This window comes from Calliopsis andreniformis, chromosome 4 (genome assembly GCF_051401765.1).
Source record: "Calliopsis andreniformis isolate RMS-2024a chromosome 4, iyCalAndr_principal, whole genome shotgun sequence".
Lineage (NCBI taxonomy): Eukaryota > Metazoa > Arthropoda > Insecta > Hymenoptera > Andrenidae > Calliopsis > Calliopsis andreniformis.
The window spans coordinates 5,030,791-5,053,122 of record NC_135065.1 but is presented as its reverse complement, the minus strand read 5'-3'; the positions used below and the strand labels follow the sequence as shown (position 1 = coordinate 5,053,122).

The 22,332-nt window shown below is 42.2% G+C and overlaps 1 protein-coding gene across 2 annotated transcripts in view; it reads left to right on the top strand.

The window, feature by feature from the left end:
* Positions 1-22,332, top strand: part of LOC143177984 (uncharacterized) — a 59,947-nt gene that overhangs the window by 12,536 nt on the left and 25,079 nt on the right. The window contains exon 1 of one of the 2 annotated variants that reach the window (XM_076376355.1): positions 19,561-20,319. The exons of the other annotated variant lie outside the window; for it this stretch is intronic. Within the exon in view, the coding sequence (XP_076232470.1) occupies positions 19,754-20,319 (566 nt within the window). The 5' untranslated portion in view covers positions 19,561-19,753. Of the gene's footprint in view, positions 1-19,560; positions 20,320-22,332 lie in introns of those variants that run through there. 2 annotated transcript variants of the gene reach the window in all.

Sequence of the window (22,332 nt, the reverse complement as noted above, 5' to 3'; positions counted from 1 at the left end):
TTTGTCCGTCGTCGGTCCCTCGGGCGAAGGACCGCGGCCAGATGTCGGCTGACGGATCCTGGCGACCCCGTCGACACGCGCTCTTGCTTCCTTATCGCTGTATGCGTGCGCGCTGCAAGAGGGACGTGGGCGTAGGGGCCACCACGCGTGCGTGCGCGGCCCCTTGCACGCTCACGGGTATTGCGTATCCTTCGTCGGTATTTTTGGTCAACGTGCGCGCCTTGGTTCCCTCGCGTCGCTGGGACTCGAGGATGCTCGTTCTCGGGGCGCGAGGGAAGAGACTCTGGAGAGTCTGCTGCTGGATTCTGCCTCACGAGGCGAGCATGGCCGCCCTTCTGTGGCGACAGGTATACGGGGTGAATCGCTTGGGAGGGTTCGTGGCGAGTTTCGGGGATTTTTGAGCGTAGGTGCTGTGGAAGGGTACAGATGGATCAGACCATGTGGGTTTTTGGACTGACTCGGGTTGTTTGGGGAATCGATCGTGCTGTGGTTGTAAGGAAAAATTACCTGTGGCATATTTTTAAAAAAGTCGTGTTAATGCCTTCATTTTTGTTCGTGTTGAGGCCTTCATTGACAACTAGAATATAGGATTTATATTTTCAGACAGAAGAAAGGGTATTCAGAAAATTCTATCACCTAAAAGTAGAGGTTCAAGAAAACAGAAGTCTATAAAATAGTATTGAGGCTGAAAACTTTAAACGCTAATATCTCAGAAACAAAGACATGTGACTTAGGACGTTTTGCCTTACAACTACAGAATAAAGCAGAATAATCATTACAAGTAAATTTTATGTCTTGAGTAAAAAAAATGATACTATAATTGTTGGCCATCGAATTAGAAACACATGCAAAAATTGTACTCTTCTAATTACGACACTATGTCCAAAGTGCCATCTATTACTAAATGCACTAGAAATGGTACTAAACATATAAGTAATTATATAATTTATTCCTATCTGCTGTTACAGTGCTTAACCCTTTCTGACCAGTAATTGCTCCAAAAATAACTTCCAGGTGTTATTAATACCTATATCGATCTTTTAGTTAGTTTCACTGTAAGTTTCAAACAAACTAAAGTGAAAATAAAACATTATAAAAACTCAAATTAAAATAAGTTCTCTTTTAATATTGGAAAGACTTTCAGTTACTCAAAAATTAATATTTAGAATACTAGGAAGACGTTGTTAATTTTGTTAAAGATGATAACCTATCTCATTGCCAAATTATAAAAAATATGTACCAAGAATCGTCTACTCTGCTCCACTAATTTGGAAATTTTAGGGGTGCAATCTTTAGAATAATCTTTCGTTGACGTAGCCCTACGTCACCGGTCGTCAAAATGTTAAGTGAGCTGTCTTTTGGACAGGAAACACTTCCAGTGCATTTTTCTAATTATATGGTTAAGAATGATTAAGGGCGAGTTAATTTGTCTGGTCGACAGTGAATGCAATGAATGATACCTACAGTATATAGGGTGGTTCAGAATCAAGTCATAATTGGTACAGGATTAAAGAGTTGGGGTTAATTAGAGTCGAGGAAAAATGAATGAAAGTGGTATTGTATAATTCTTTCAATCAAATCTTGATATGATATAAATATACATAATTGTGTTTGAAACATACAGAAATGAATGAAAATACTGTATATATTTGATAAACCAAAATAATAACAAAATTAAAGAAGCTTACACGAAATACTAGTTTCAGTAAAACATCTATTCACTTTTTGTAATTCAAAGATATTACATTTGAAGTCTGTTACATTTTAAAAATGAAGATATTCAGGTACTCAATTTCTTCTGACCCACCCTGTAAATCTTGGTCTTTTTTGTCGCTCGTTGGATACAGATTTTCGCAGACTTGTGTTAAGCGAAAAAGGAAAATTCTTCCTATTTGGAATATGAATGAATGCAACGGGTGAGATGCAGCGTTTTCTTTGACTGCATGAACATCTGTAGACCAAGAATTCTTATTGTTAGGGCTTCGTTTTCCATCGCTTTCAACAATCGTTTCTGGGCGATTCGCTAAATTACTTGGTATCAAATATTTTCCAACGAACCTACGATTTTAATATGAAATATTTTTTATTTACTACTACAATTGTTGCTTACAAAATAAATTTTAGAAATGATGCAGTTTTATATACCATAGATTTGTGATCAAAGTAAAACAATTATGCTGATCACTGAGATAAAACAGTATGCTGATCATATCAATTTCTAATAAAAATGAATTTTAGTAACTAAAATTTATATTTAAAATCTACAAATTTTTTGTTATATACCATAAATTAGCATTTTAATTTTTCATCTCATATGAGTAAACTGACTAATTTAATAATTCTCATGCAGTGGTATAAAGAATCTATGTTTATAACGTGCATATGTTAAAATTCGTTTCACACTTTTACCGCTAGAAGAATTCTCTATCTTCACCAGATTAAACAATTATTGTTACAAGCGTATTTTTAACTAGAATTTTTGAATGTTAAATTTTATTTACTTCTCATTTTACTTAGCGAGTTTCTTAAAAAAATATTGCCTCTTTTCTATTAGTATAAAATTTATTTCGATAGTTTCGATAAATGATGGTAGAATATAATATTCGACAGAGTAAAGATAAAAAAATAATAGTACACAGTACGAATCTCGCTTCACGAATAAACTGATTTTCGAGAGCATTGCTTAAGGAATGGCTTAATATTTCTCCTTAAATATTCCTTCGCAAATGTCTACACTGGCCAGTGAACGTCAGTCCTTTTTCGAGATTCTTCGAGCGTGCCTGGTACCAGGTCGATGGCAAAGAGCAATCCGCGTTTACCCGTGAGAGAAACTCTCTTTCACTTGGGTTAATGTACCTCTAGCCTCGTCGAGGTCCCTTCCAAGACAACATAACGGCTGCTACCTGGAACCTCCTAGGTATCACAATTCGAAGTTCACCGATTCGGACGGTTTCAGTGTGGCCTTGGAGGTTTGGTACCTGAGGCCATGGAAATGCTTTGTCTTGGAGGGATAAGACGGTCCCAGCGGTCAGCTCGGAAGGATTTCAAAACCTCGAGCTTAGGGTACCCTAGAATACCTTCGGTGCAATTCATTCTTGGTATTTCCCTCGTAGGAAACATTCTCCTTATAATTGCAGGAACTGCAATCATCTCCAATGTCCTCCTGAAGGCATTCCACGCATGAATTTACCAGGAAAAAGCGTCATTGAGTGTGGTACTACCTCTGGGGTGTGTGAAATTAGACATAATTACAAAATATAAGAATATTAAGTTCGTATACTGTCCAGCCTTATTGTAGTTTCAAGAAAATTATTTGTATTCTTATGTTAGTTTACGCGGTTTAATTGAATGATAAATATTACGTGATTCAGAAATAAAATTTGAGTATTCTTTGAAAAGAAAGATATATAATGTAGATATTTAATATAATGAGTTTAATATTAGCTAAAAATAAAAATTGAGTATCTTCGTGGGTAACTTCATTATTTTGAAATAGCCAATTTAACCCTTAAGTGATATGATAGAGTCACTGGATTTATACTTACCTCACTTTTAGTGTTAGTTCTGTAAAATGTTAGTGAATTACTTGTAGGCAATAATAAATTGAAAGATTATGAATTCTCTGATCACTATTAATTATTCTTCATGATAGAATGGGAAGAATTGTGTCATATTATATTATAATACTGGTACCAGTTAAGGGTTGAAAAATCGAGAATTCTCTTCAGTCAACATCTGAAGAAGATGCATAATTAGCATTTAACTGAAACGATTTCATTCATGAGTCATAATAAAGCTTGGAAATCAACTTTTACCTTAGAAACTAAAGCAGGCATAGACATCTCTCGTAATTTTTACAAATTTTATAAGTAATTAACTTGGTGAGCTGAAGAACAGAACAAGTTCAAAATTAGCCATTTTCAAATAATCTCAAACCTGTATCTTAAGCCCCAGAGCTAAAGTGCATTTAATCACATTGAATGCAAGTGAACTGAATACACTCTAGTTCTAGAATCCAGATCCATAAAACACACAGAACTACACTTTGGAGTCAAATATCTCAAAACGTGGTTTCTGGACTTCTGCTATCTTTCAACTCACCAATTCAATCGCACCATTTTAACTCACAATCATCTATACCCTTCGAAACCAATGACTTCTTCCGTTCGAAGCTACTTTCGATACGATTCGCCAAAACCTCGCAATTTATTGTTACCTTGAAAAAAGCGCGGAACCTTGAACGGTACCAGGAGAGGTACCGTTTCCTCATTTACAATTAAAGACCATCCTGAGCGATGCCGATCCTCGGCCCTGGATCGAAATTGGAGAAGGAAAGAGCGTCCACCCCGCCCAGTTGACCCGGTTTCGACCTGCACAGGCGGCGAAAGGTCGAAATCGGGCACTGCGTAGGCCACGAAATTCGTGGATCCTTCGGAATTCGTCGCTCCTATCGATCCAGACTTGCTGTGTCGGCTTTGTGGAACCTCTATCGAGCGTTCAGCCTGAATTAAGGCTAACGGAAACGCGAGCGGTGCCGAGTGACCTTTCGGGCGGAAATAAATTTATTAAACGAAAGGATCGTAGGAAGAGGCACCGGTTATTTGACGGAACTTTTAGGGCCTGCGCATTGTTTGCTTTGATTAGGAGGAATCGTTTTAGGGACCATCGGGAACGGGGCGCAACGTCAAATAACATTTATTGTGCCATTGTAACTTCACAAAGGTTCCTCGATGTAGGAACGTTTCAGCTGTATTGTTGTTAGAAACTGGAATGGTACTTGTTGAACGTTGGTCCTCAGAGCTGCGATAAGGGGACTAACATTGTCTTATCTTGGGAACTATCTATCAACTGGACTTGTATTTCTTTGAACTGTAGGCGAAAACTTTTTAATGGGGTTTTGTTGGAGGGAGTTTATATATTTGGCTTGGGATATCTTTGTATTTAATTTTGGCTTTCGCTTACGTCATGGTTTAGTATAGTAAAGGTGACCATTTTTGATTCTTTGACACGTTGACTTTTGTGAATAACAGTAACTTGTACAGTCATACCAATTACAAAAATTGTCTAAGTAAACAATTTTAAAAAATTCAATTTATCACGTATTGTGTATTTCAAATTCCAGTGCTTTTGATTTATTTTTTACTTAGGCCACTTTTGTCGTTAGTGACACAATAATGAAGAATATTAGTAAAAAACTATTGTGACACCTGCGAAAAATAGGGGAGTACTATCGAACAAATCTGAAAGTGATTTGAAAATAATTCTATTTAGGTTTCTACACCACTTACCTTACGCAACTTTCATTGTTAATTAATAATCGTCTAAGATAGAGATTTAGATGTTAATAAAAGATAATACTGACACCTGCTAGGAAAGGGGAGGGTATCACGAAATAAGGATGAAAATGAATGAAAAACTTTTTTTTTTATTAAGTTTAAATCTCTACTAAAGTGGTAGAATTTACAGTGGCAGACAGTACATTAATTACTATTGATGCCCATAGGCGTTTTGGTGATCAATAGAGATTACGTTAAATCCCATAGACGTCGACGTCGACATCTATAATTACCCTGTAGATCTGTAGAATTTCAGCACATAGCACGTGCAAAGCCATTGAGTAACTACACATAGAAATGATTCCAGTATTTACTATAAAAAGTCTAGAAACAAGACTTCCGTACATATTTTAAAAATGATATCCTCTCAACTACAAAAGGATGATTAATTCACACTCATTCTTCAATAAAAAAGAAGCAACTTCACAATTCGCTTGTGAATTGAAAGAACAGAATCTCAGATCGCCCATGTCTTCTCCTAAAGATCAATTTTAATTGCATTAAGCTTACATCAGCGTCGAGTATAATACAAAATATATTCGCGTTCTGTAAAACCGTCTTAATAAATGCAAGAAAAAGTCTCGACTGAAGATATCGTTCCAGCATCTCGCTTTCCAAAAGATAAATCGCCCGTGAAGACCGCCTGGTCCCCGTGAGAGCATCTGCAACCCAGAAAAATGCCTCAGCTGTTCCAGTGTCGAAGGTTAAACACTCGGGGTCCAATAAAGCGTCCGACCAACGCTCGAATAATTATCATAGATTACTCGTCTCTCGCGTATCCTTGTTTTTCGATATACCAGGCAACAGGTATAAATAAAATATCAGCGATCGAAGGCGCGCAATCGCGGCTACGTCCTCTCACGCAGCGCGGCACTTTCCTTCTGTCGGTTACCGTCAGATAGAGATCACGAACGGAGACAGAGGCGTCATTACCATAAGCACAACAGTCAGCGCGGACGGATCGGTAGCGCGAGGAGAGGAAGAGTAAGAAGAAAAAAAATCTATTGTTAGGTCGACTTCGACCTCAGAGGCACTTCCACGCGAGGAGGTGACGTTTTCATTGGTCTTTGATCTTTGGTATCCTGGTAACGCAGCAATGACGTCATCCGGTGATCCAAGCCCGCTCGGTTACCATCCGTTCCCATCGTGCAATACCACCACCCTCAGGCGTGCCTGCCAGCCCCTGTGCGCCTCGCCACGACTCCATCCCCCTCCTGGATATCCCCCTCGCGATGCCGCCCTCCAAACGAGCTCTGACCCCTCTTCGCGCGACAGCGTTTGTAGCAATAACGAGAGGAAGAAAAAGCAGGTTCCCAGCGTGGCTCAAGACGCGTCCCATCCTGCCGAGAGACCCCGATCATCTTCCTCTCCCGACACTTTCGCTCCGAGGGTGAAAATGGCGCAGCCGGTTGCCACGCTCGGGACTCGTCGACTCTTGACGAGAGCTCGCGATCGGGGCTAACTAGGCCGATCGTTTGAATTGGTTAATCGACGTTTCGCAACTTCGAGTCTAATGACGAAACGCTCGGTCGAACAGGATGCGAGATAAGATTCCGATACTGGGCTCGGGAAGGTCCGAATTGGTGATAGCTTGGGTCAATACGGTTGCTGGGCTTTGTCTGGGTTCGGGAATCGCCTGCGTTGTGCCTGAATTCTGGAGTGATTATTGGCCTGCGGGGGTTTAGGCAAATTTATGTTTTTGTAAGTGCAGGTGAAAGGGGGAAGGTAGGCAGAGATTTGTTTCGCCATGGGGCGCATCGACGATGGTTGTTGGTGACTGTGCGTTGAGTTAATGGTAGCTTCGAGTTGTTTCTGGGTATTAGAGATTTTTATGGTGGTTTGGAATTTAGTTATATTGCCATGGTTAATGTGCGTAATGTTTGGACATTTGGTGGAACCTGATAAAGTGCATATTTCTTTGTTTTAATGGGCCTCTGAATTTTATTTATAAATATTATTGGTGTCTAGAAAATAATATTCAAAGCTTCATCGGCAAGTGGATAATTAGCAATGAACTTAAGATTGTATAGAAACTAAGACAATTTTCTAATTTGAACTCAATAAAGAAGTATCCAAATTCGGAAAAATATTTACAAAACACCTGGTAGGAAATTTAAAATGTGTTTCAGAAATAGAACTGCAGAAATAAATTGACTATCTTGAAGAGTCATCGCAGAATTAAATGCTTAATAATTTTTGTTCATTCTGGGGGCAAGATCTTTAACATGTAACGCATACTACTCCTTATATAGATAACTATTACAGTAGAATTTAACGACGACAGTACATTTAGAGGGCCTTTTACTAAAGTGAAGATATGAACGTTTTAATCGAGTTCCACCAAATGTCTAAATACTTCCTCACGACAGTGTAGGTGTATCGGTGAAGTCATCCTTGATATTAGCCTGCCTCCTTCCTTGCATTATGTTTGGTTACTACAATTTCTTGATAAAGAATGATTCATAGTACCCAATGTATAGCATCCTTAAATTTTTGTAATTTATTTCTCTAAAACTTAGAGTCTCAGTTACACACAAATATTTTTCATACCTATGCATCCCTAATATCTTCTAGTTCTCTTTTTGTACTACATGTTAGGCACCATAACTTTTAGTTGCCCCACAAATGCACAAAAAACGAGTACCAGTTTGAACATTTGGTCACTCGTCAGGCACAAATGTAAAACCTAAACTGGTTCTATGGTAGCCCGTTTAAATAGATGCAGAAACTCAATTAAAGCTCACAGGGGTCCCTTAACGCGATTCATGTCAGGTTTTGGCAAGATGCACCAGAGGGGAAAGAAACTTATTCTACAGGTCTGAATTATACCTAAAATACGATAATACGTATAGGGCACACTTGTGCACAGAGAAAAGCAACCCTAGACTGCATTCTGTTCCACCAGAAAGGAACCATCTTGCGCTTTGTTTCAAATTTCTCTCGTATTCGATTTCAGTTGGTCTAGCTTATCGGTTCTCAGGACGTGTCCAGGAAGATTTAAACCAGCGATATCGCGCAGAGGAAACCTCGCCCAAGCTTTCCAGATAGTCCTGTCTCAAGTTCGAATAGGAAAAGTTTTTCGAAAAAGTGCACCGTTTTGGTGCACGCTTTGCCCAGTTCGAAAGGTGGCTCCTCTGACGCGCTCGAAGCATCGCTTCGTACCTGGTAACGGGGACAAAGGAAGGATGAATTAAACATAACTTCGTACAAACCGATCGGATGGTCATACTTTATACATTACTAACGACGTAACTACATGACGATGCATCTGTTCGCAGCTCGGGTATCGCGTAAACACAACACGTTCTTCTAGTTCAGCCTTTGCCATGACGAAAAAAATTATTTTTTAATCGCGATGTGTTAAGACATTTTACATAACGAAGTCAAGATCGCTGTGTTACTACCTACTGCCAACGTAACCTGTCTAGTTGGAGCAACAGCTGGTCGCGGGTGGTTTGGGATTTATGTTGGTTCCAATCGATTAGAAATTAATACAGTGGGATAGAAGATTAGATTTATGGAAATGTTGATTTGGTATGGATTCACTAATCATAGGTATCCTGTGTTCTTCGTGTCGAAAATATAGATGTACGCCATTAAGAAATCATCACGAAAATACAATATAGTATCGAATTGAATCTTAAGATATAGAATTTGATTTTTGTGTCATTTGGATAGAATTTTTTTATTTTGAAGTTGTCGCTGATCCTCGTCACTTTGAAAATTATTTTCTCAATTTTTCTAATCTTGCCTTGGGAAGATAAAACCGAATAAAAAATGCAAAAATTAGTTTAAGGAAAACGCCTTACTTTCTATAAACTCAAATAATCTTACGCAGCAAGTAATCTTACGTAAACTTCATTTACTAAAGTATACATTTCAAAATGATCACCATTCTTCATTCAAGTGTCCATAAAGAATTGAATCTATTACAAAAATTTACTGTAAATTCAGTACAAATTTTCTATAAATTTTCTTTTGTTCCAACAAATATAGTACCAATTCGTTACATAAATTCTTCCCAAGTAAACAATTTCGGGGACCAAAGACCCACCGCATTAGGCTCCCATTTTATTATAATTTCCTCCTTATGTTTCCTCTCTAACTATCCTGTCTCGGTTCACCAGAAGAAACTCCAGTGATCCTTTACATAAATTTCCCCCGACTTCGACGCTACCGAGTTCCAGAAGACTCCGTCATCTCGACCTTGAAAATTCGACGCCATACCGCCACGTAACGGCTCGAGCAGCCTCCGTAGCTCTCAGCCTCATCAAAGTCTCCCCAAGAGCCGTGTTCCTTGCTCGAACCTTCTCCCATGCATCTCCGTTCCATATCTGTAGAGCGTGATCGATTATATTCATCGCGTGCTGTCGAAGTCACGTTGACAATCGCGCGGCGTTCTCGAGGCTCGGTCGCTATACACAGCGGCTCGAAAGCATCCGTTGCCGACGGATTCGGGAAGCCACTCGAATTCTCCGGAGACCTGGACAGACTCGGCAGGTTTTGGCAGGCCAGGCAGGCCAGGCAGAGGCAGCCAGCGCAGGCAAAGAGAGGGTGGCTTGGACTTCGGTTCGGATGGCGGGTATTGATCCTAGCGAACCTAGCAGCGGGGTGGCCGGGACCCGCCTCAAGGATGAAGGGTGTCTCCCCTTCTCTCTCTCGTCCCCTCTCGCTTGAGCCCCGCTGTCAGCCAGCATTAAAGCGAGACGAAGATAGGAAGAAGCACGTGAGTGGGGTGGTTGCCCCTTAAGAGAGAGGGGTGAACCACCTAGAGCGCGCCGTGTACCAAAGATACCATCCCTTAGGCCGCCGTAATAAGCGGCCGAAGTGGTCGGGAAACGAGCCGAGGGGTGACCTGGAGACGATGAAAAATCTCGAGGAGCCAGGTGAGCCTATCGGAGCCACCATTCCGCAGTTTCCTTCGGTATAATGCCCTCTGCCCCGTCGATCCTTCCTTTCTTCTCGGCTCCTCTGGCCGCTTGGAGAACCCAGCTTTCTGCGCTGCGATGCACCCCTGGCGAATTTCCTTCTCGCCGATGACAGAGCTGCGCGTTCGAAGAGACAGAGGCTCGTGGAAAACGAGCGTTCTTCGTGGAATTAAAACGATTATCGTTATCGACGATGGTCTCCCAGCGAACGCAGCGGTCGACCACACGTGACGTCATGCTTTTTTCTATGGTAACGCAGATATATTTTCTTGCGTGCGAATACCTCGACCAGTGAGTCATTGACATCGTTGACGTACTTTCTCGGCTGCTTCGCCCGCATGCTTCGACGATTATAAGTAAATAAGACTGAATGGGCGGCCGGTCCTCCGAGTACTTACTCAAAAATATACTGCTTGGGAGAAATGGAGTACTGGGGAATTTGAGACGATCTAGTGTTGAGGAGGGTACCATCTCGTGTTGCAGTGTACTCTAATTTTTCAGTTAGAGATATTGTATATCGACGATGGTGTAAGTGCAAAACGAAGTTGTAAATCTGTGAAAAGTTAATTGTGTGGAAGAATGTTAATTAATTGTGGAGGAATATTTAGGGTCCTCCACAATGTACTTATATTAATTTTTCGTATATTCAATATAAAAGAATGATTGACTAAGGTGTTGCTGATCTGTATTCTAGTCTTTGATTATGTACAATTATCAAGGTATGCCATTATATTAAATGGAACGCAATGTCGCATGTAGCTCACAATGACGCGCAACATAGCCGCAGCGCGGAGGACGCCGAATCCCTCCGCCGTCTGAAGTAGTCCAAACTCTGATTCCACTTTTCAAATATTTGCAACCCACCATCAACCATACAATTTTACATAAATATTATTCGACATATATTCCTTGTAAACAAAAAGTCAAGCTAAATTGAAGCACAAGAATGTTACATTTTTCCCAGTTACATGTGCAAATTTCCACGACGAATAAGCTACCAATATAAACAATATAGACAGTTGAAGATCATGGCCAAAGGAATCGACTAAAATGGCTCCTCGATAGGCTAGCGTTTACTTTCATCGGGTAAATAAAAAGGAAACTCAAGCTTTCTCCGAGCCACATCTTTGCAAATAGTCAAGAGAAATTCGTCGAAGGGGGAATAAAAAGATAGATGTGAACCGGCCACCGCGGTACCATCTCACAACCGACCTCAGGGAGAAACGCTTTTCGATCTTCCGCGTGGCTCGGTGAATGTGCCCGGAGTACGCATGCTCCGCTGTTCATGCTTACAGACTCGTGTGCGAAGATGGGTTGACACCAGGCACACCGAGTTCCGATTACGGTTTCTGCCAGCGCATAATATATTCTACATGGTCTGCGACAAAATTGAACTCACAATCATGTGTAATTCACGGTAGACGCTACTTTAGAAAATGTGCCAATCTGTAGTATTAATGAATCTCTATGAGCCTGAAATTACTTATGTACTTCTGCATAATATATTAGATTTAATACCAAATTGCAGATCATCGTTTTCAGTAAGGTAGAAGTTCGATGAAGATTAATGACATTTTTGAGAGAAAAACGATAATTTATGACGGGGGTAACAGTGTTTTAAAATTGAAATGGCAGATGGAATTTTCCGTGATCTCAAGCAGGGTCCTCCATACTTGAATTCGAGGAAGATTAATCCCCTGAAAAAGGTCACACTGGTCTTTTTCAGTACCTTTCCATCAGGCTGCATTAAGCTAGATACTTGGGAGTCCTTCAATTAATTTCTCCGCAACTCTACTTCCTCATAAAACTGTGTAAATCTCTCTCGAGTCCCATCGCCACCTAAAGTCCCCACATCCCAGTCTCCCAAAACAGGCCTAGAATCCTCGAAAAATATATTAATAGACCCATGAGTGAACGACAGTTGTGAAGCCGAGTCGCAGACAACGCAGTCGCAAGTGAAGACACGCAATATTGACGGAGCTGAGCCCGCGACGAACGTCCAGCCTATCGAGAGATATTTCCGTCAGGCAAGATAACACCGTAGCAGATTAAACGAGCGAAGGCAGGGATCGGTCGTAGCCAGAGGGATCCAGGTCTCGTCCCTTGAAGGAAATTTTTCGACCTGTGCTCGGAGGAGCGCCGTGTAAAACGGGCAAAAGAGGGTCGCAGCTGCGCATCCTTCTTGGTCGTTCTCCAGGCAGCCGTGTCTGGTGGCCCCGAGTCGGAGACGCCTCGGCTTATTTCCCTCCTGTGCCAGCTGTGCGGAGCGCCCGCACACAGGCTGTCCTGCTAAGACGAGCGTCAACGACGGGCCTGGACAGAGAGCAGGACAGCGGCATAGGCCTCTGCCTCGGGACGAGCGGGACAGGGATATCACTCTAGCCATCGACGGAGGAAGCGAAACGTGCTCTAGTAGCCAAGACGGAGAGAGACGAGCGGCTGTGCATTGTCGAAGGGTAGACAGAGACGCCTCCCTCTCTCTTTCTCTTTCCGCTGACGTTGGACCAAGAAAGACCTTCGAGGGAGATAGAAAGAGAGGACAACCCTCGATCGGTTGGTGGGGTCAGGTTGCTGCAGAGGTTCGGAGGGGGGAGCGAGACCACCGGAAATCGGTCTGTCCTTATTTGAGAGGCCGCGTGAACCACGCCGAAGCCTGGCCTGCCTTTCGTGCCTGCTTCTTCTCCTCTTTTCGATGGCTTCTCTTTGGCTGCCTCCACGCGGTCGAAACACAGGGACGCACTGGCACGCATCGAGGCAAAAACTCGAGAGAGAGAAAGAGAGAGAGAGAAGCTCCGCGAAGATGTTTCTGTTAGAGGCGATTCTGGTACCAGGGCGTCCTCAGTTTCCGCACAGACGTTCTGAGAAAATTGTTCCGCCGTCCAGGCGGGGAGGGGGGAGGCAGGGTCGGGGAATATGGGGGAGCGCCCTCGTCGCGCTGGTTATACGATATCGCGGAGGGAAAGATCCTCGACCAGAACCGATGGGAAGCTGTTCGCCTGTGGGGAACGTCTGCCTTCGAGCTGGACCATTCACGCCTGCGCCTTGTTCAATGGCCTCTTTGGTATTGCTCTGAAGGAACGAACCTGAAAACTTCAATTACGTTGCGTTGCAATGTTGCTGTAATGATAGTTGGAAGTAGTTGGAATCTGCTTCGAGGTTTTCGAGTTTTTGAGGAATTTTGAAATTCGTGAGTTGGTAGGATATGGAAGGTGGGCGTAAATACTGTCATTGCTCTGTTTTTTTAGTTTCGAGGTTGTCGTTTGCTGCTAGTCTATTTCTGTTGGGGTGTTTTGTCTGTAGTACACTGTTTGTGTTCGATTATTCTGCTTGCGTTAATTGTTTCGTTTAAGGGGAATGCGGTATTTCGTAATAAGCTCGTAACTGAGTGCCAATAGAAAATTTATAAAATGTGGAAGGTATTTTTCTTAGATAGTCTAATTCAAGCATTAAATCTGACTTCAGTCTTATTAAATAATAGAGATCCAGTGGTGTTTAACATTCCATAGTTAAAAATTATTGTGGGATAATTAGCTCTACCTAGGTATATTGTTTGAATTATTTATCATGAAGCACAATTATTTGTTTTTCTTACGCGAATATTCAAAACTCAAGGTTTGAGTAATTAAAGATATTCCTTTGTGAATATGGAAACATGAATAGTCACTATAGCTGAGTTCGTATCGAGAAAATAGTATACGTGGAAAAATTTAGAAATGTGGACGCCATGAGTATTTTAATAGATACCAATTTCATCGTGTTTTTCGAACACATGTATCCGATTAATATTTAATCTCTGGCTTTAATCTCCAGTATGATGAAAACCATTAATGTTGAGGAAAAGATGAATCAGTGCAAACACGTGATATACCAACCAGAGAGCATTTGTACTTATGCTTTATCTGGCTAAGGAGATCTACCTATCTATCTTGTGCACAGAGCGCAAACTACCAATAGCACAACTCTAAACCATTAATCCCACTAATACACGATGGAACGTTCATTATCTGCTACGCGTGTCTTCATTATCAAACCAAAATGGCCGACGTGGCGAACCGAGCATCGCTGGAACAGACTGTTAATTTGTTACGGTTGCCCTTGAGGATCCTCCTCAGACCACTTGCTTATCAGAATTACAATATATGTGTAGACATATATGTATCATGGAAATCTATACTTCGCCGCAATCGAATTTATCTATAGGTTCGCCAGAAAATTTTTAATATTTCTAGAAGAGTTTGCTTTCTGAACAGTGCAATTTTAATATATTTCTATACGTGAAGTCGATAATTTTATAGAAACAAAAGCCCTTGAAATTTTGATTTGATTAATAAAAGGTTGACGTTTTAGTCCATATTGGTATTAATATTAAATGTGTTACTGATACAACTTCCATTATAACGTATTAATTATTTGTTTCTTAGTTTCACTAATGCTGTATAATTCCGGAATGTGTATTTCTTTGAAAGTAAATAGAGGTTATTCTAATAAAAGAAATAACGAAAACTTGTAAAATATAGATTTAATTAATTTTTATAGTATCATTTTACGTATAAAGTGAAAATTATATTTGCACTACTATTTTTTAATTAAATCCACAAAAGTGGGGGACAAAAATGTTCCAAAGTAATATCGTTGAAACCCCCTCGACACACATCTTTCATTCGAGAAATTACGTCTCTGCCAAAAAGCATCGCGTACTAGAAACGTTTTTTACCACTAAACACTTTTTTGTAACCATTTATTAAGAAACTGAATTGTCCAATCTTCAGCGTTCCAGAAATGAGACACCGCTCTTATTTAATCCAAAGATATTAACTTAAGCAATGCAGTACTTCATATAAATTTCTTCGTATATTTTTACGTTTTGTTGCATTTTCACTTTTAAAATATTATCTAAGTATATTTACTAATTTATTTTGGACCTCAAATAAACAATTGGTTACAATTGAAACTTCTAAGGAAGTAATAGAAGTAGGAAAATTTTTAATTTTAGAACTGTATGGGTATAATTAAACTTTAATATACTTATTAAAAAGTATTTATATCATTTTCTCTTTAGATGAATATAAATTTTTATACATCGTTTCCCATTCTTATTTTATTTTTAGGAAAGATGCTCTTCGATTATTAGTTTCCATTGAGTCTCTTAAACATTAATTTTGCAACGATAAATTTAAGATCTTCACGTACATAGTAGTAAAAAGAAAACAATTTATATCATACTGAAATGAAATACTTTTATAGAATTTATAGGTTATTGATCCACATAAGTTTAGATTTTTCAGTCTGTATTAAAGTTAGATAACAAAACTGCACCTGAGAGCCAAACTGTAAAAAAAATATATAGTCACACATTTCTTAACACTATGTGTTCACTATATAGAGTAGTGTACCCCTTATATCCTTTTTACTTATCACATAGTGTCTCTAAATGGATTCCTATTGTTCCTATTATCATTATCTCTCAACTACACAAACAAACAGAAATATTATCATCATTACATGAGATTCGGCGTAACCCAGATTCGTTTGAAGGGCACTCAAAAAAATGAACATTAGTATTCCAGAATACAGACAAGCGTTCTCATGTGATTGTAAAACTAGTATAGTGCTAATAATGGACGAGACTACAATGGAACAATTTCGAAGAGGCTGTGCATCGGGCACAGGGTTTAAGGTGTTAGAGACGATGAGGGTAGTTGCGTGCCAATATCTCCGATGACTCGACGCCCAGTGCCAGATTTCCTCCCCCTTTCTTCGCCCCCTTTTTCTCCATGCAAAAGGTCGACCCTGTCGAGCCGCCATCTTCTTGAACAAACACGTCGTCGAAACGGTCTCACAATTTCCTCGACAGTCGAATCAGCCCCAATGTAGCGGTTCTGTTGACGTACCGAAAGGATCACGATCAATTCGGGCGATTTCACAAGGGCCACGTCGGGCTGTCGCGTGATCGTCGGTCAATTCACCGGATCTTCTTGTACCCAGACAATTAGCTTGACTTATTGATCGTGTACTGCAATACAGTTTCGGTTCGGTTGCGATCGAACGGGGTCAAGTTCTCCTTCTTTTGTGGCACATAAGATGCCATGAGAACCTGATTAGCGGCAATAGGGGAGAAATAGCTGTGTCCCTGTTGAGGCGCAATAGAATTCCGTCTAAATGCCAATAGCTGACCTGTACAATATAGGGTAACCAGTGATATCGATATTGTTTAACGAACACAGAAATAGAGATGAACGTTATATTGAAACTGAAACACAAACGTGTTCTATGGTATTTCGTTTGAAAGCGTCGACCAATTGCTGCCGACTTAATTTTCACTGACCATTAAATAATGGCGAATGGTGATCTAAATAGGTCGTTGGAAAGGTAAAATTGTTTGGAATAAATATCATTAACTCTGGTATTAAGTAGGTACTGCTTTATTAATTTTACCATCTTATTACGTAGTTCTTTGTTTCTCTTCACCAAAATTATCATGAATGGTAAAAAATTGTTCAAAGAAATTTATTGAGCGGAAGAAAATACGAAAAATGAGAGGTGAAAATAATTTCAGAAAAATTTGGAAGATTTATTCATTAAGAATAAAATATGTACAAAATAGTAAACCAATAATTTTGTAAATATTATTGATAGAATGTCGTTGAATTTTGATTGCGTTCGGTTGTGAACATTTTTTTAATACAAAGGAAACGAGACTCTTTGTTCACCGTTACATCCACTTGGCCACGAAATGGCGACTTCCGTCGTGTTCTACTAAAGACTTCAACCTGTAGGTTTCGTTTTGCTGCTTGCATCAAGTCTTCGCCCCTATTATTTCATGTCAGCAGATTTGCATCTTATATTTCCAATAATTTTTGTAGGCACATCGCAAAAAGGTCCAAATATTGTAAGTAAATAATCTTTCAATATTGCGTCAGATTATTCAAAGTTCATGCTGACTGTTAATTAATTTAAAAAAAGAGACATTTTCCTAGTTTTTTCAAGAACAATTACCTCATATAGATTAAACAATTAAGTTGAAAAATGTACACAGGAAATACGTAATCCACCATATTCTCTGCTGCAGTTATTGAATATTTGAACAGCGCATTTAGCATACTTTACAGAAGAAATTTAATTAAATGTGCATACTGGGGTGGATCCAGAAAAATTCATTCCAAAAAATTCATACAAATCGTAAACGCATAACTCCTCCAGAATGAAACCCTTACCCCAAAATAACGCCCTCGTCACGCATAACCATAACGCAGACACCACTAACATATTTAAACACTCCGATCGAAGTCTCCGCATCTCGAATCCTCCGCGCCTCAATCGAACGTCTCCGTTTTGCCTATTTTTAGAGCCGCTCTCCCAGAGGACGTCTCACTCGAAGGGAACCTCCTCGCAACAAGGCGAGACGTTGCGTAATTTTCCGTCGCGTTAGAATTAAATAATCGAAGCCTAACCAAACCGAGACGCCAGAGAAGCTAATGCGTCTTCCTCGGCCATGGTTCCTTCGTCCTTCGGCAAGGGCAAAAACTGCGACAGTTCTGCAAACGCGGGCTCGTTCACCCGACCATCGCACAATGGTCGCCGTGGGTTCGTCGTGTTCGCAGACAAAGCAGGAACCGTCCGTGGGGATGAAGAGAAAAGGAGCGCGCGTAATCTAACGCCCTGCCGAGGACCAGGTCAAGGAAGCGCAACGTGGCGGCTGAAGGAGAACGAGGGCCTCGTGGAGCGAGGGAAAGAGAGAGAGAAAGACAGAGAAAGAGTGAGAGACACAGAGGGGGTCGGTAGCGGTCGGTTATACCGGATAACACAGAGGCGAGGAGAACCTCGTGGTTCGAGGGGTGGCGAACCCCTGAAGGACCCTAGTCGGTAGCGGTGACCTCCTCCCTCTTTTTCCCTGTCTCCCTGGTCTCTCTTCCTTTCCAACCCTGCCCCCTCCACAGCACCCGTCATCCCTGCCGCGACGGCACCGGAGCACGATCATTGGTTCACCGGTTTCACGCAGACACGAGGAGGCACACGCAGCTGCCACTGGCTGTCTCTTGTTCCACGGCCGGACCCGATCGGCCAGTCCGTAGGAGAAGCAGCGCGCGTGCAGTAGTTAGCACGCTATCACGCGTGATATATACATCATCGACGGTTCTACATCACGTTCGCGTGTGCACGCGGGTGGTTACCAGTCCTCCTCGTCCTCCAGCCGCCGCTCAAGAGGATTCCCAGCCGCGTTTCCGTTCCGCCGTTCCGCGGTCGCCGTGAGGACGCGACTTTCCCCTTGGTGACTTTCCCGTGACTTTACCCACGAGTCGGTGCGCAGCCGTTCGGCGACTCTCGTGCGCGCCCGTCGACGATCGTCCCTCGGGCCGTCGTCGAACGTCGCCATCTTGACGGGGCCGCCTACGAACCAACGTCAGCGGAAGGACACACGGGCGACACCTTTCGTCGACGACGCGGACCATAGCGACCGCACGTGCTGTGCGCGAGAAGAGACGAGAGCGCGACGCGCGTTTCCGACTCTTCCTCCGCAACCCTGCGGATCCCTCCGCCCCGACGGACGGTCGATTCACGCGAGGCGCGCGACACGCGTGTGCGTGTGACGTTTTGAATTTGAGCCGAGAAAGTGGTGGCCAAGCGGCGTCTGGGCCCACGCACACACCGTTTTTCATCGCTACGTCTCTCTGTGCCTACCCCCTCCCCTCTCGTGTCCCCCCTTGACGAGTCTCTCTCGCTCTTTGGTCCCCTTCTACGCTGCTAGCCACAGTTCGCAGGGCGTCGCACGCAGGGCGGTACCGATGCCCTTTCGACCTCCCGCGGTCATCGAGAGAGCGCAAGAGTGCTTCCGTCGCGCGACCGTCTCGGTTCTCACGTACCAGCGCGTCGCTGCTGCCGTCGCTCGAGGCTCTTCTGTCTGAGACGTTCGTCCTTCGAGGACGCCTCTGTTCTCCCTCGAACGACCGACCGGCACGTGACCCGAAACAACGGAAGACGATCCAGAAGATCGGAAGCGAGGCGATCGAAAGGTCGCACCTGGTTTCCTCTCTCGCCGCGCGCAACTGTGTGCGCGTCTGTGCACACCCACGTGCGCCTGTTTTGAGAGTCGAGCGGCGATACCTTGGGGTCCTGGCGGACCCGCCCGGCAAAACGCTTCTAGTCACGCGTTCGCTACCAAAGTAAACGAACCTCGGGCTGTTGGAACGGCCAGACGACCTTCGTCTGCCAGACGCTGGGGGAAGACCAGAAAAGGAACGATCTTTTATCGAGGAAGAGGGAACAACACGTCTGTGATCAAAGGCTCTCGAAGGCACGCCGTACTAGTCGAGGATGAACGCCGCTGCGCGAACGGTGACACGGTCGTAGCGGATTGTCAGCGGCAGAAGCCTCCAGTATCGCCGAGGATGTCGTAAAGAGTCGTCGTTATCGCGTGTGGCTTCAGTGCGTGTGAGAGCGTGATCGTGCGTGCGTGTGTCGATAGAAAGAGGAACGGATTGAGAGGTTAGGATGCCGCAGTGCGCCGTGGCTACTTGCCGCAACAGTCATCGTCGGACGCGGGGCCGTCGTATCCGCTACCATCGATTCCCCCAGATACCGGAAGTGCGCTCGCGATGGGTGCGCGCGTGCGGCCGCGTGCCCCTCTCGAACGGCGAGATACCGTTCAACATACAAACGGCGCGCATATGCTCCCTCCACTTCACGAACGACTCGTACGAGAAGGATATGGAGCACCTTGTGCTCGGGCTTCCTGTGCGCAGCAGGCTGCGTCGTGGCGCCGTACCGACGATCGGCGTGCCGGTGAACGTGCAGCCGGTCACCAAGATGCTGGTCGAGGACGCGAAGCGCTCCCTCCTCAAGGTCACCCATGCTAAAATGCTAACCGGGCAGAAAGTGACCGGCAACAACGGCATCAGCGCCAACAGTAAGCAGCAGCACCATCAGCCGGCCACGGAGAGGCGGCAGCAGCACCACCACCACCAGCAACGTGCCAAGAGCGGCAATCAAGTGAACCAGGAGCAAAAGATGGCGGGCATCGACGTGCTGCTTGCCCTCGGTCTCAAACCCGCGCCACGGTGAGTCCGTTTACACGATCGTGCCTAGTGGCGATCGCGTGCACGATAAAATGGGGGGTCCAAGACGAATCTGGTACCGGAAGCGATAAGATATCGTCTCATTCTAGCGCGAGGTTCTTCTCCTATTGCTTTTCAATACGGTTCGCTCTTGTATGGTATGCAGTCGCTGCTTACTTCTGCCCGACTATGGAGGAGAGCAGTATCTAGTAAAAATATTTTACTGCTATTGTGCACTGAGACAAGGCGCAAAATGGCTGCGAGTATTCTGAGATGCAAAAAACTTAATTTTATATTTTTCTGAAGTTACTGGCTTTCTCAGACTTACGGTAGCATACGCGAGGGGATCTGGAGATTTTCTTTTCTTTTCGTTTCTCTGGTGCTTCTAGCAATATTATTTTAGTATTTAATGAGGGGATATTTTCTTTATGTCCGGTATTTTCAATTCGTTTAATTAGCGTTTTTTGTTATAGGATTTCTTTTGAAAAGGAATTAGGGTTACTGTTATTGTATTATTTAATTAAATCAGTTCGTTTTAGATCGTACGATCCAAAGAGGAAATTTTATGATTGCGGCTTAGTTAGCGCGGCACCACGGAGAACTTTAGTGCGACCTCTGGGAGGTGCAGTGCATTGATCCGCAGTCGCAGATCATTCGAAACTTTCGCTTCCTAATTTTCAAAATACAGAACGAAATTGAATAATAATATGAGAAAATGAGTTACTCTCGCATTTATTTTGCTTAAATTTTAGTTTTCAAGGTCACGCGCCATGTTGACCTTGCAATGAGTCTTTGATTCTTTTTTTGCGTAATTAAATACGAATCGTTGCATCTTTGTTCACTTTGTGTTAACGAGGTTATACAATATTTATAATGATTTCACAATAGTGACAGAACAGAATAATAGTAATGGGTGGGAAGGTAGTTACACAATTTTTACGTACACGGGAAGGTCATTACATGATTACAGTTAGTTATGTCCCCGTCATTTTTCTGGTCGTAATGCGATTTTGTTAACGATAAGATAAACATACAACAGAGTAAGGAATCAAAAATTCATTTTTTTCCAACTGTAATAATGGAAGTAAATATTAGCTGATTTACACATTGAGATTGTTTTACTAAATAGATTTGTTTTTCCATAATTTTAGTAAATCTAATGATTTACGCTCAGGATTGCATTGTACAAGCGTTAATATTTGTAAATCAAAAAAGGATATTTTTCTATTTTTTACGAGTTATTTGTAACTTAAAAAATTAGAATTTCCACCTTAAAAATTAATTAAAAACGCATTAGTATTTTATTATCACTATTCTAACTTTTTAGACAAATTTTACATTTCTTCCACGAAACAAAGTGAAATCAGTATCTCAGGCTCTCTGTTTATTATTTTAGAAAGTATTAATTCAGCAAAGTTTAAGAAGTCCCACCTGTCTTAAAAGAATTTTTTTAATTAGTAAATCAAAAATGTGCCCTCTGTTACTTTATAAGAGTGATCGAGTTGTATTATTTGAGAAACGTCATGCAATGCCATGCAACATTCTTTCAAGTATACAAATATAAATATAATGTGCATAACTCTCGGCCAACTCGCAACATAAAATTTGCGTTAGTAAGCGAGATGCTACGAGTTGGGCAACACTTCTATGATGCAGAATCTTTCTACGAATATTCTTGTGACCGTGTGGATCGACCAATGAGCTCCTGCCTTCTTATCTCTCTTACAACGCACGTGTGGATAATGCTTCTTCAACATCTGCTTTCCTTCGAAAAGCTTTTCAAACGTGTTGCTCTATTCAGAGCGATTGCACTCGTACACTCTTTGGGATTTCGATCCTTTTACATTGTAATCAGCTTCCCATTGATACATGCAATTTTGTTTTCACGAGCTGATAGCGTCTATCAGTCTGGGGTTCTGTCTTTGTGTTTTTTCTCTTATCTTTGGCATTTAAAAACAACTAGTTGGATTGCAGAAAAGTGATCTCTTCTTTGTTGTGATTTTGTTTTTGTCAACT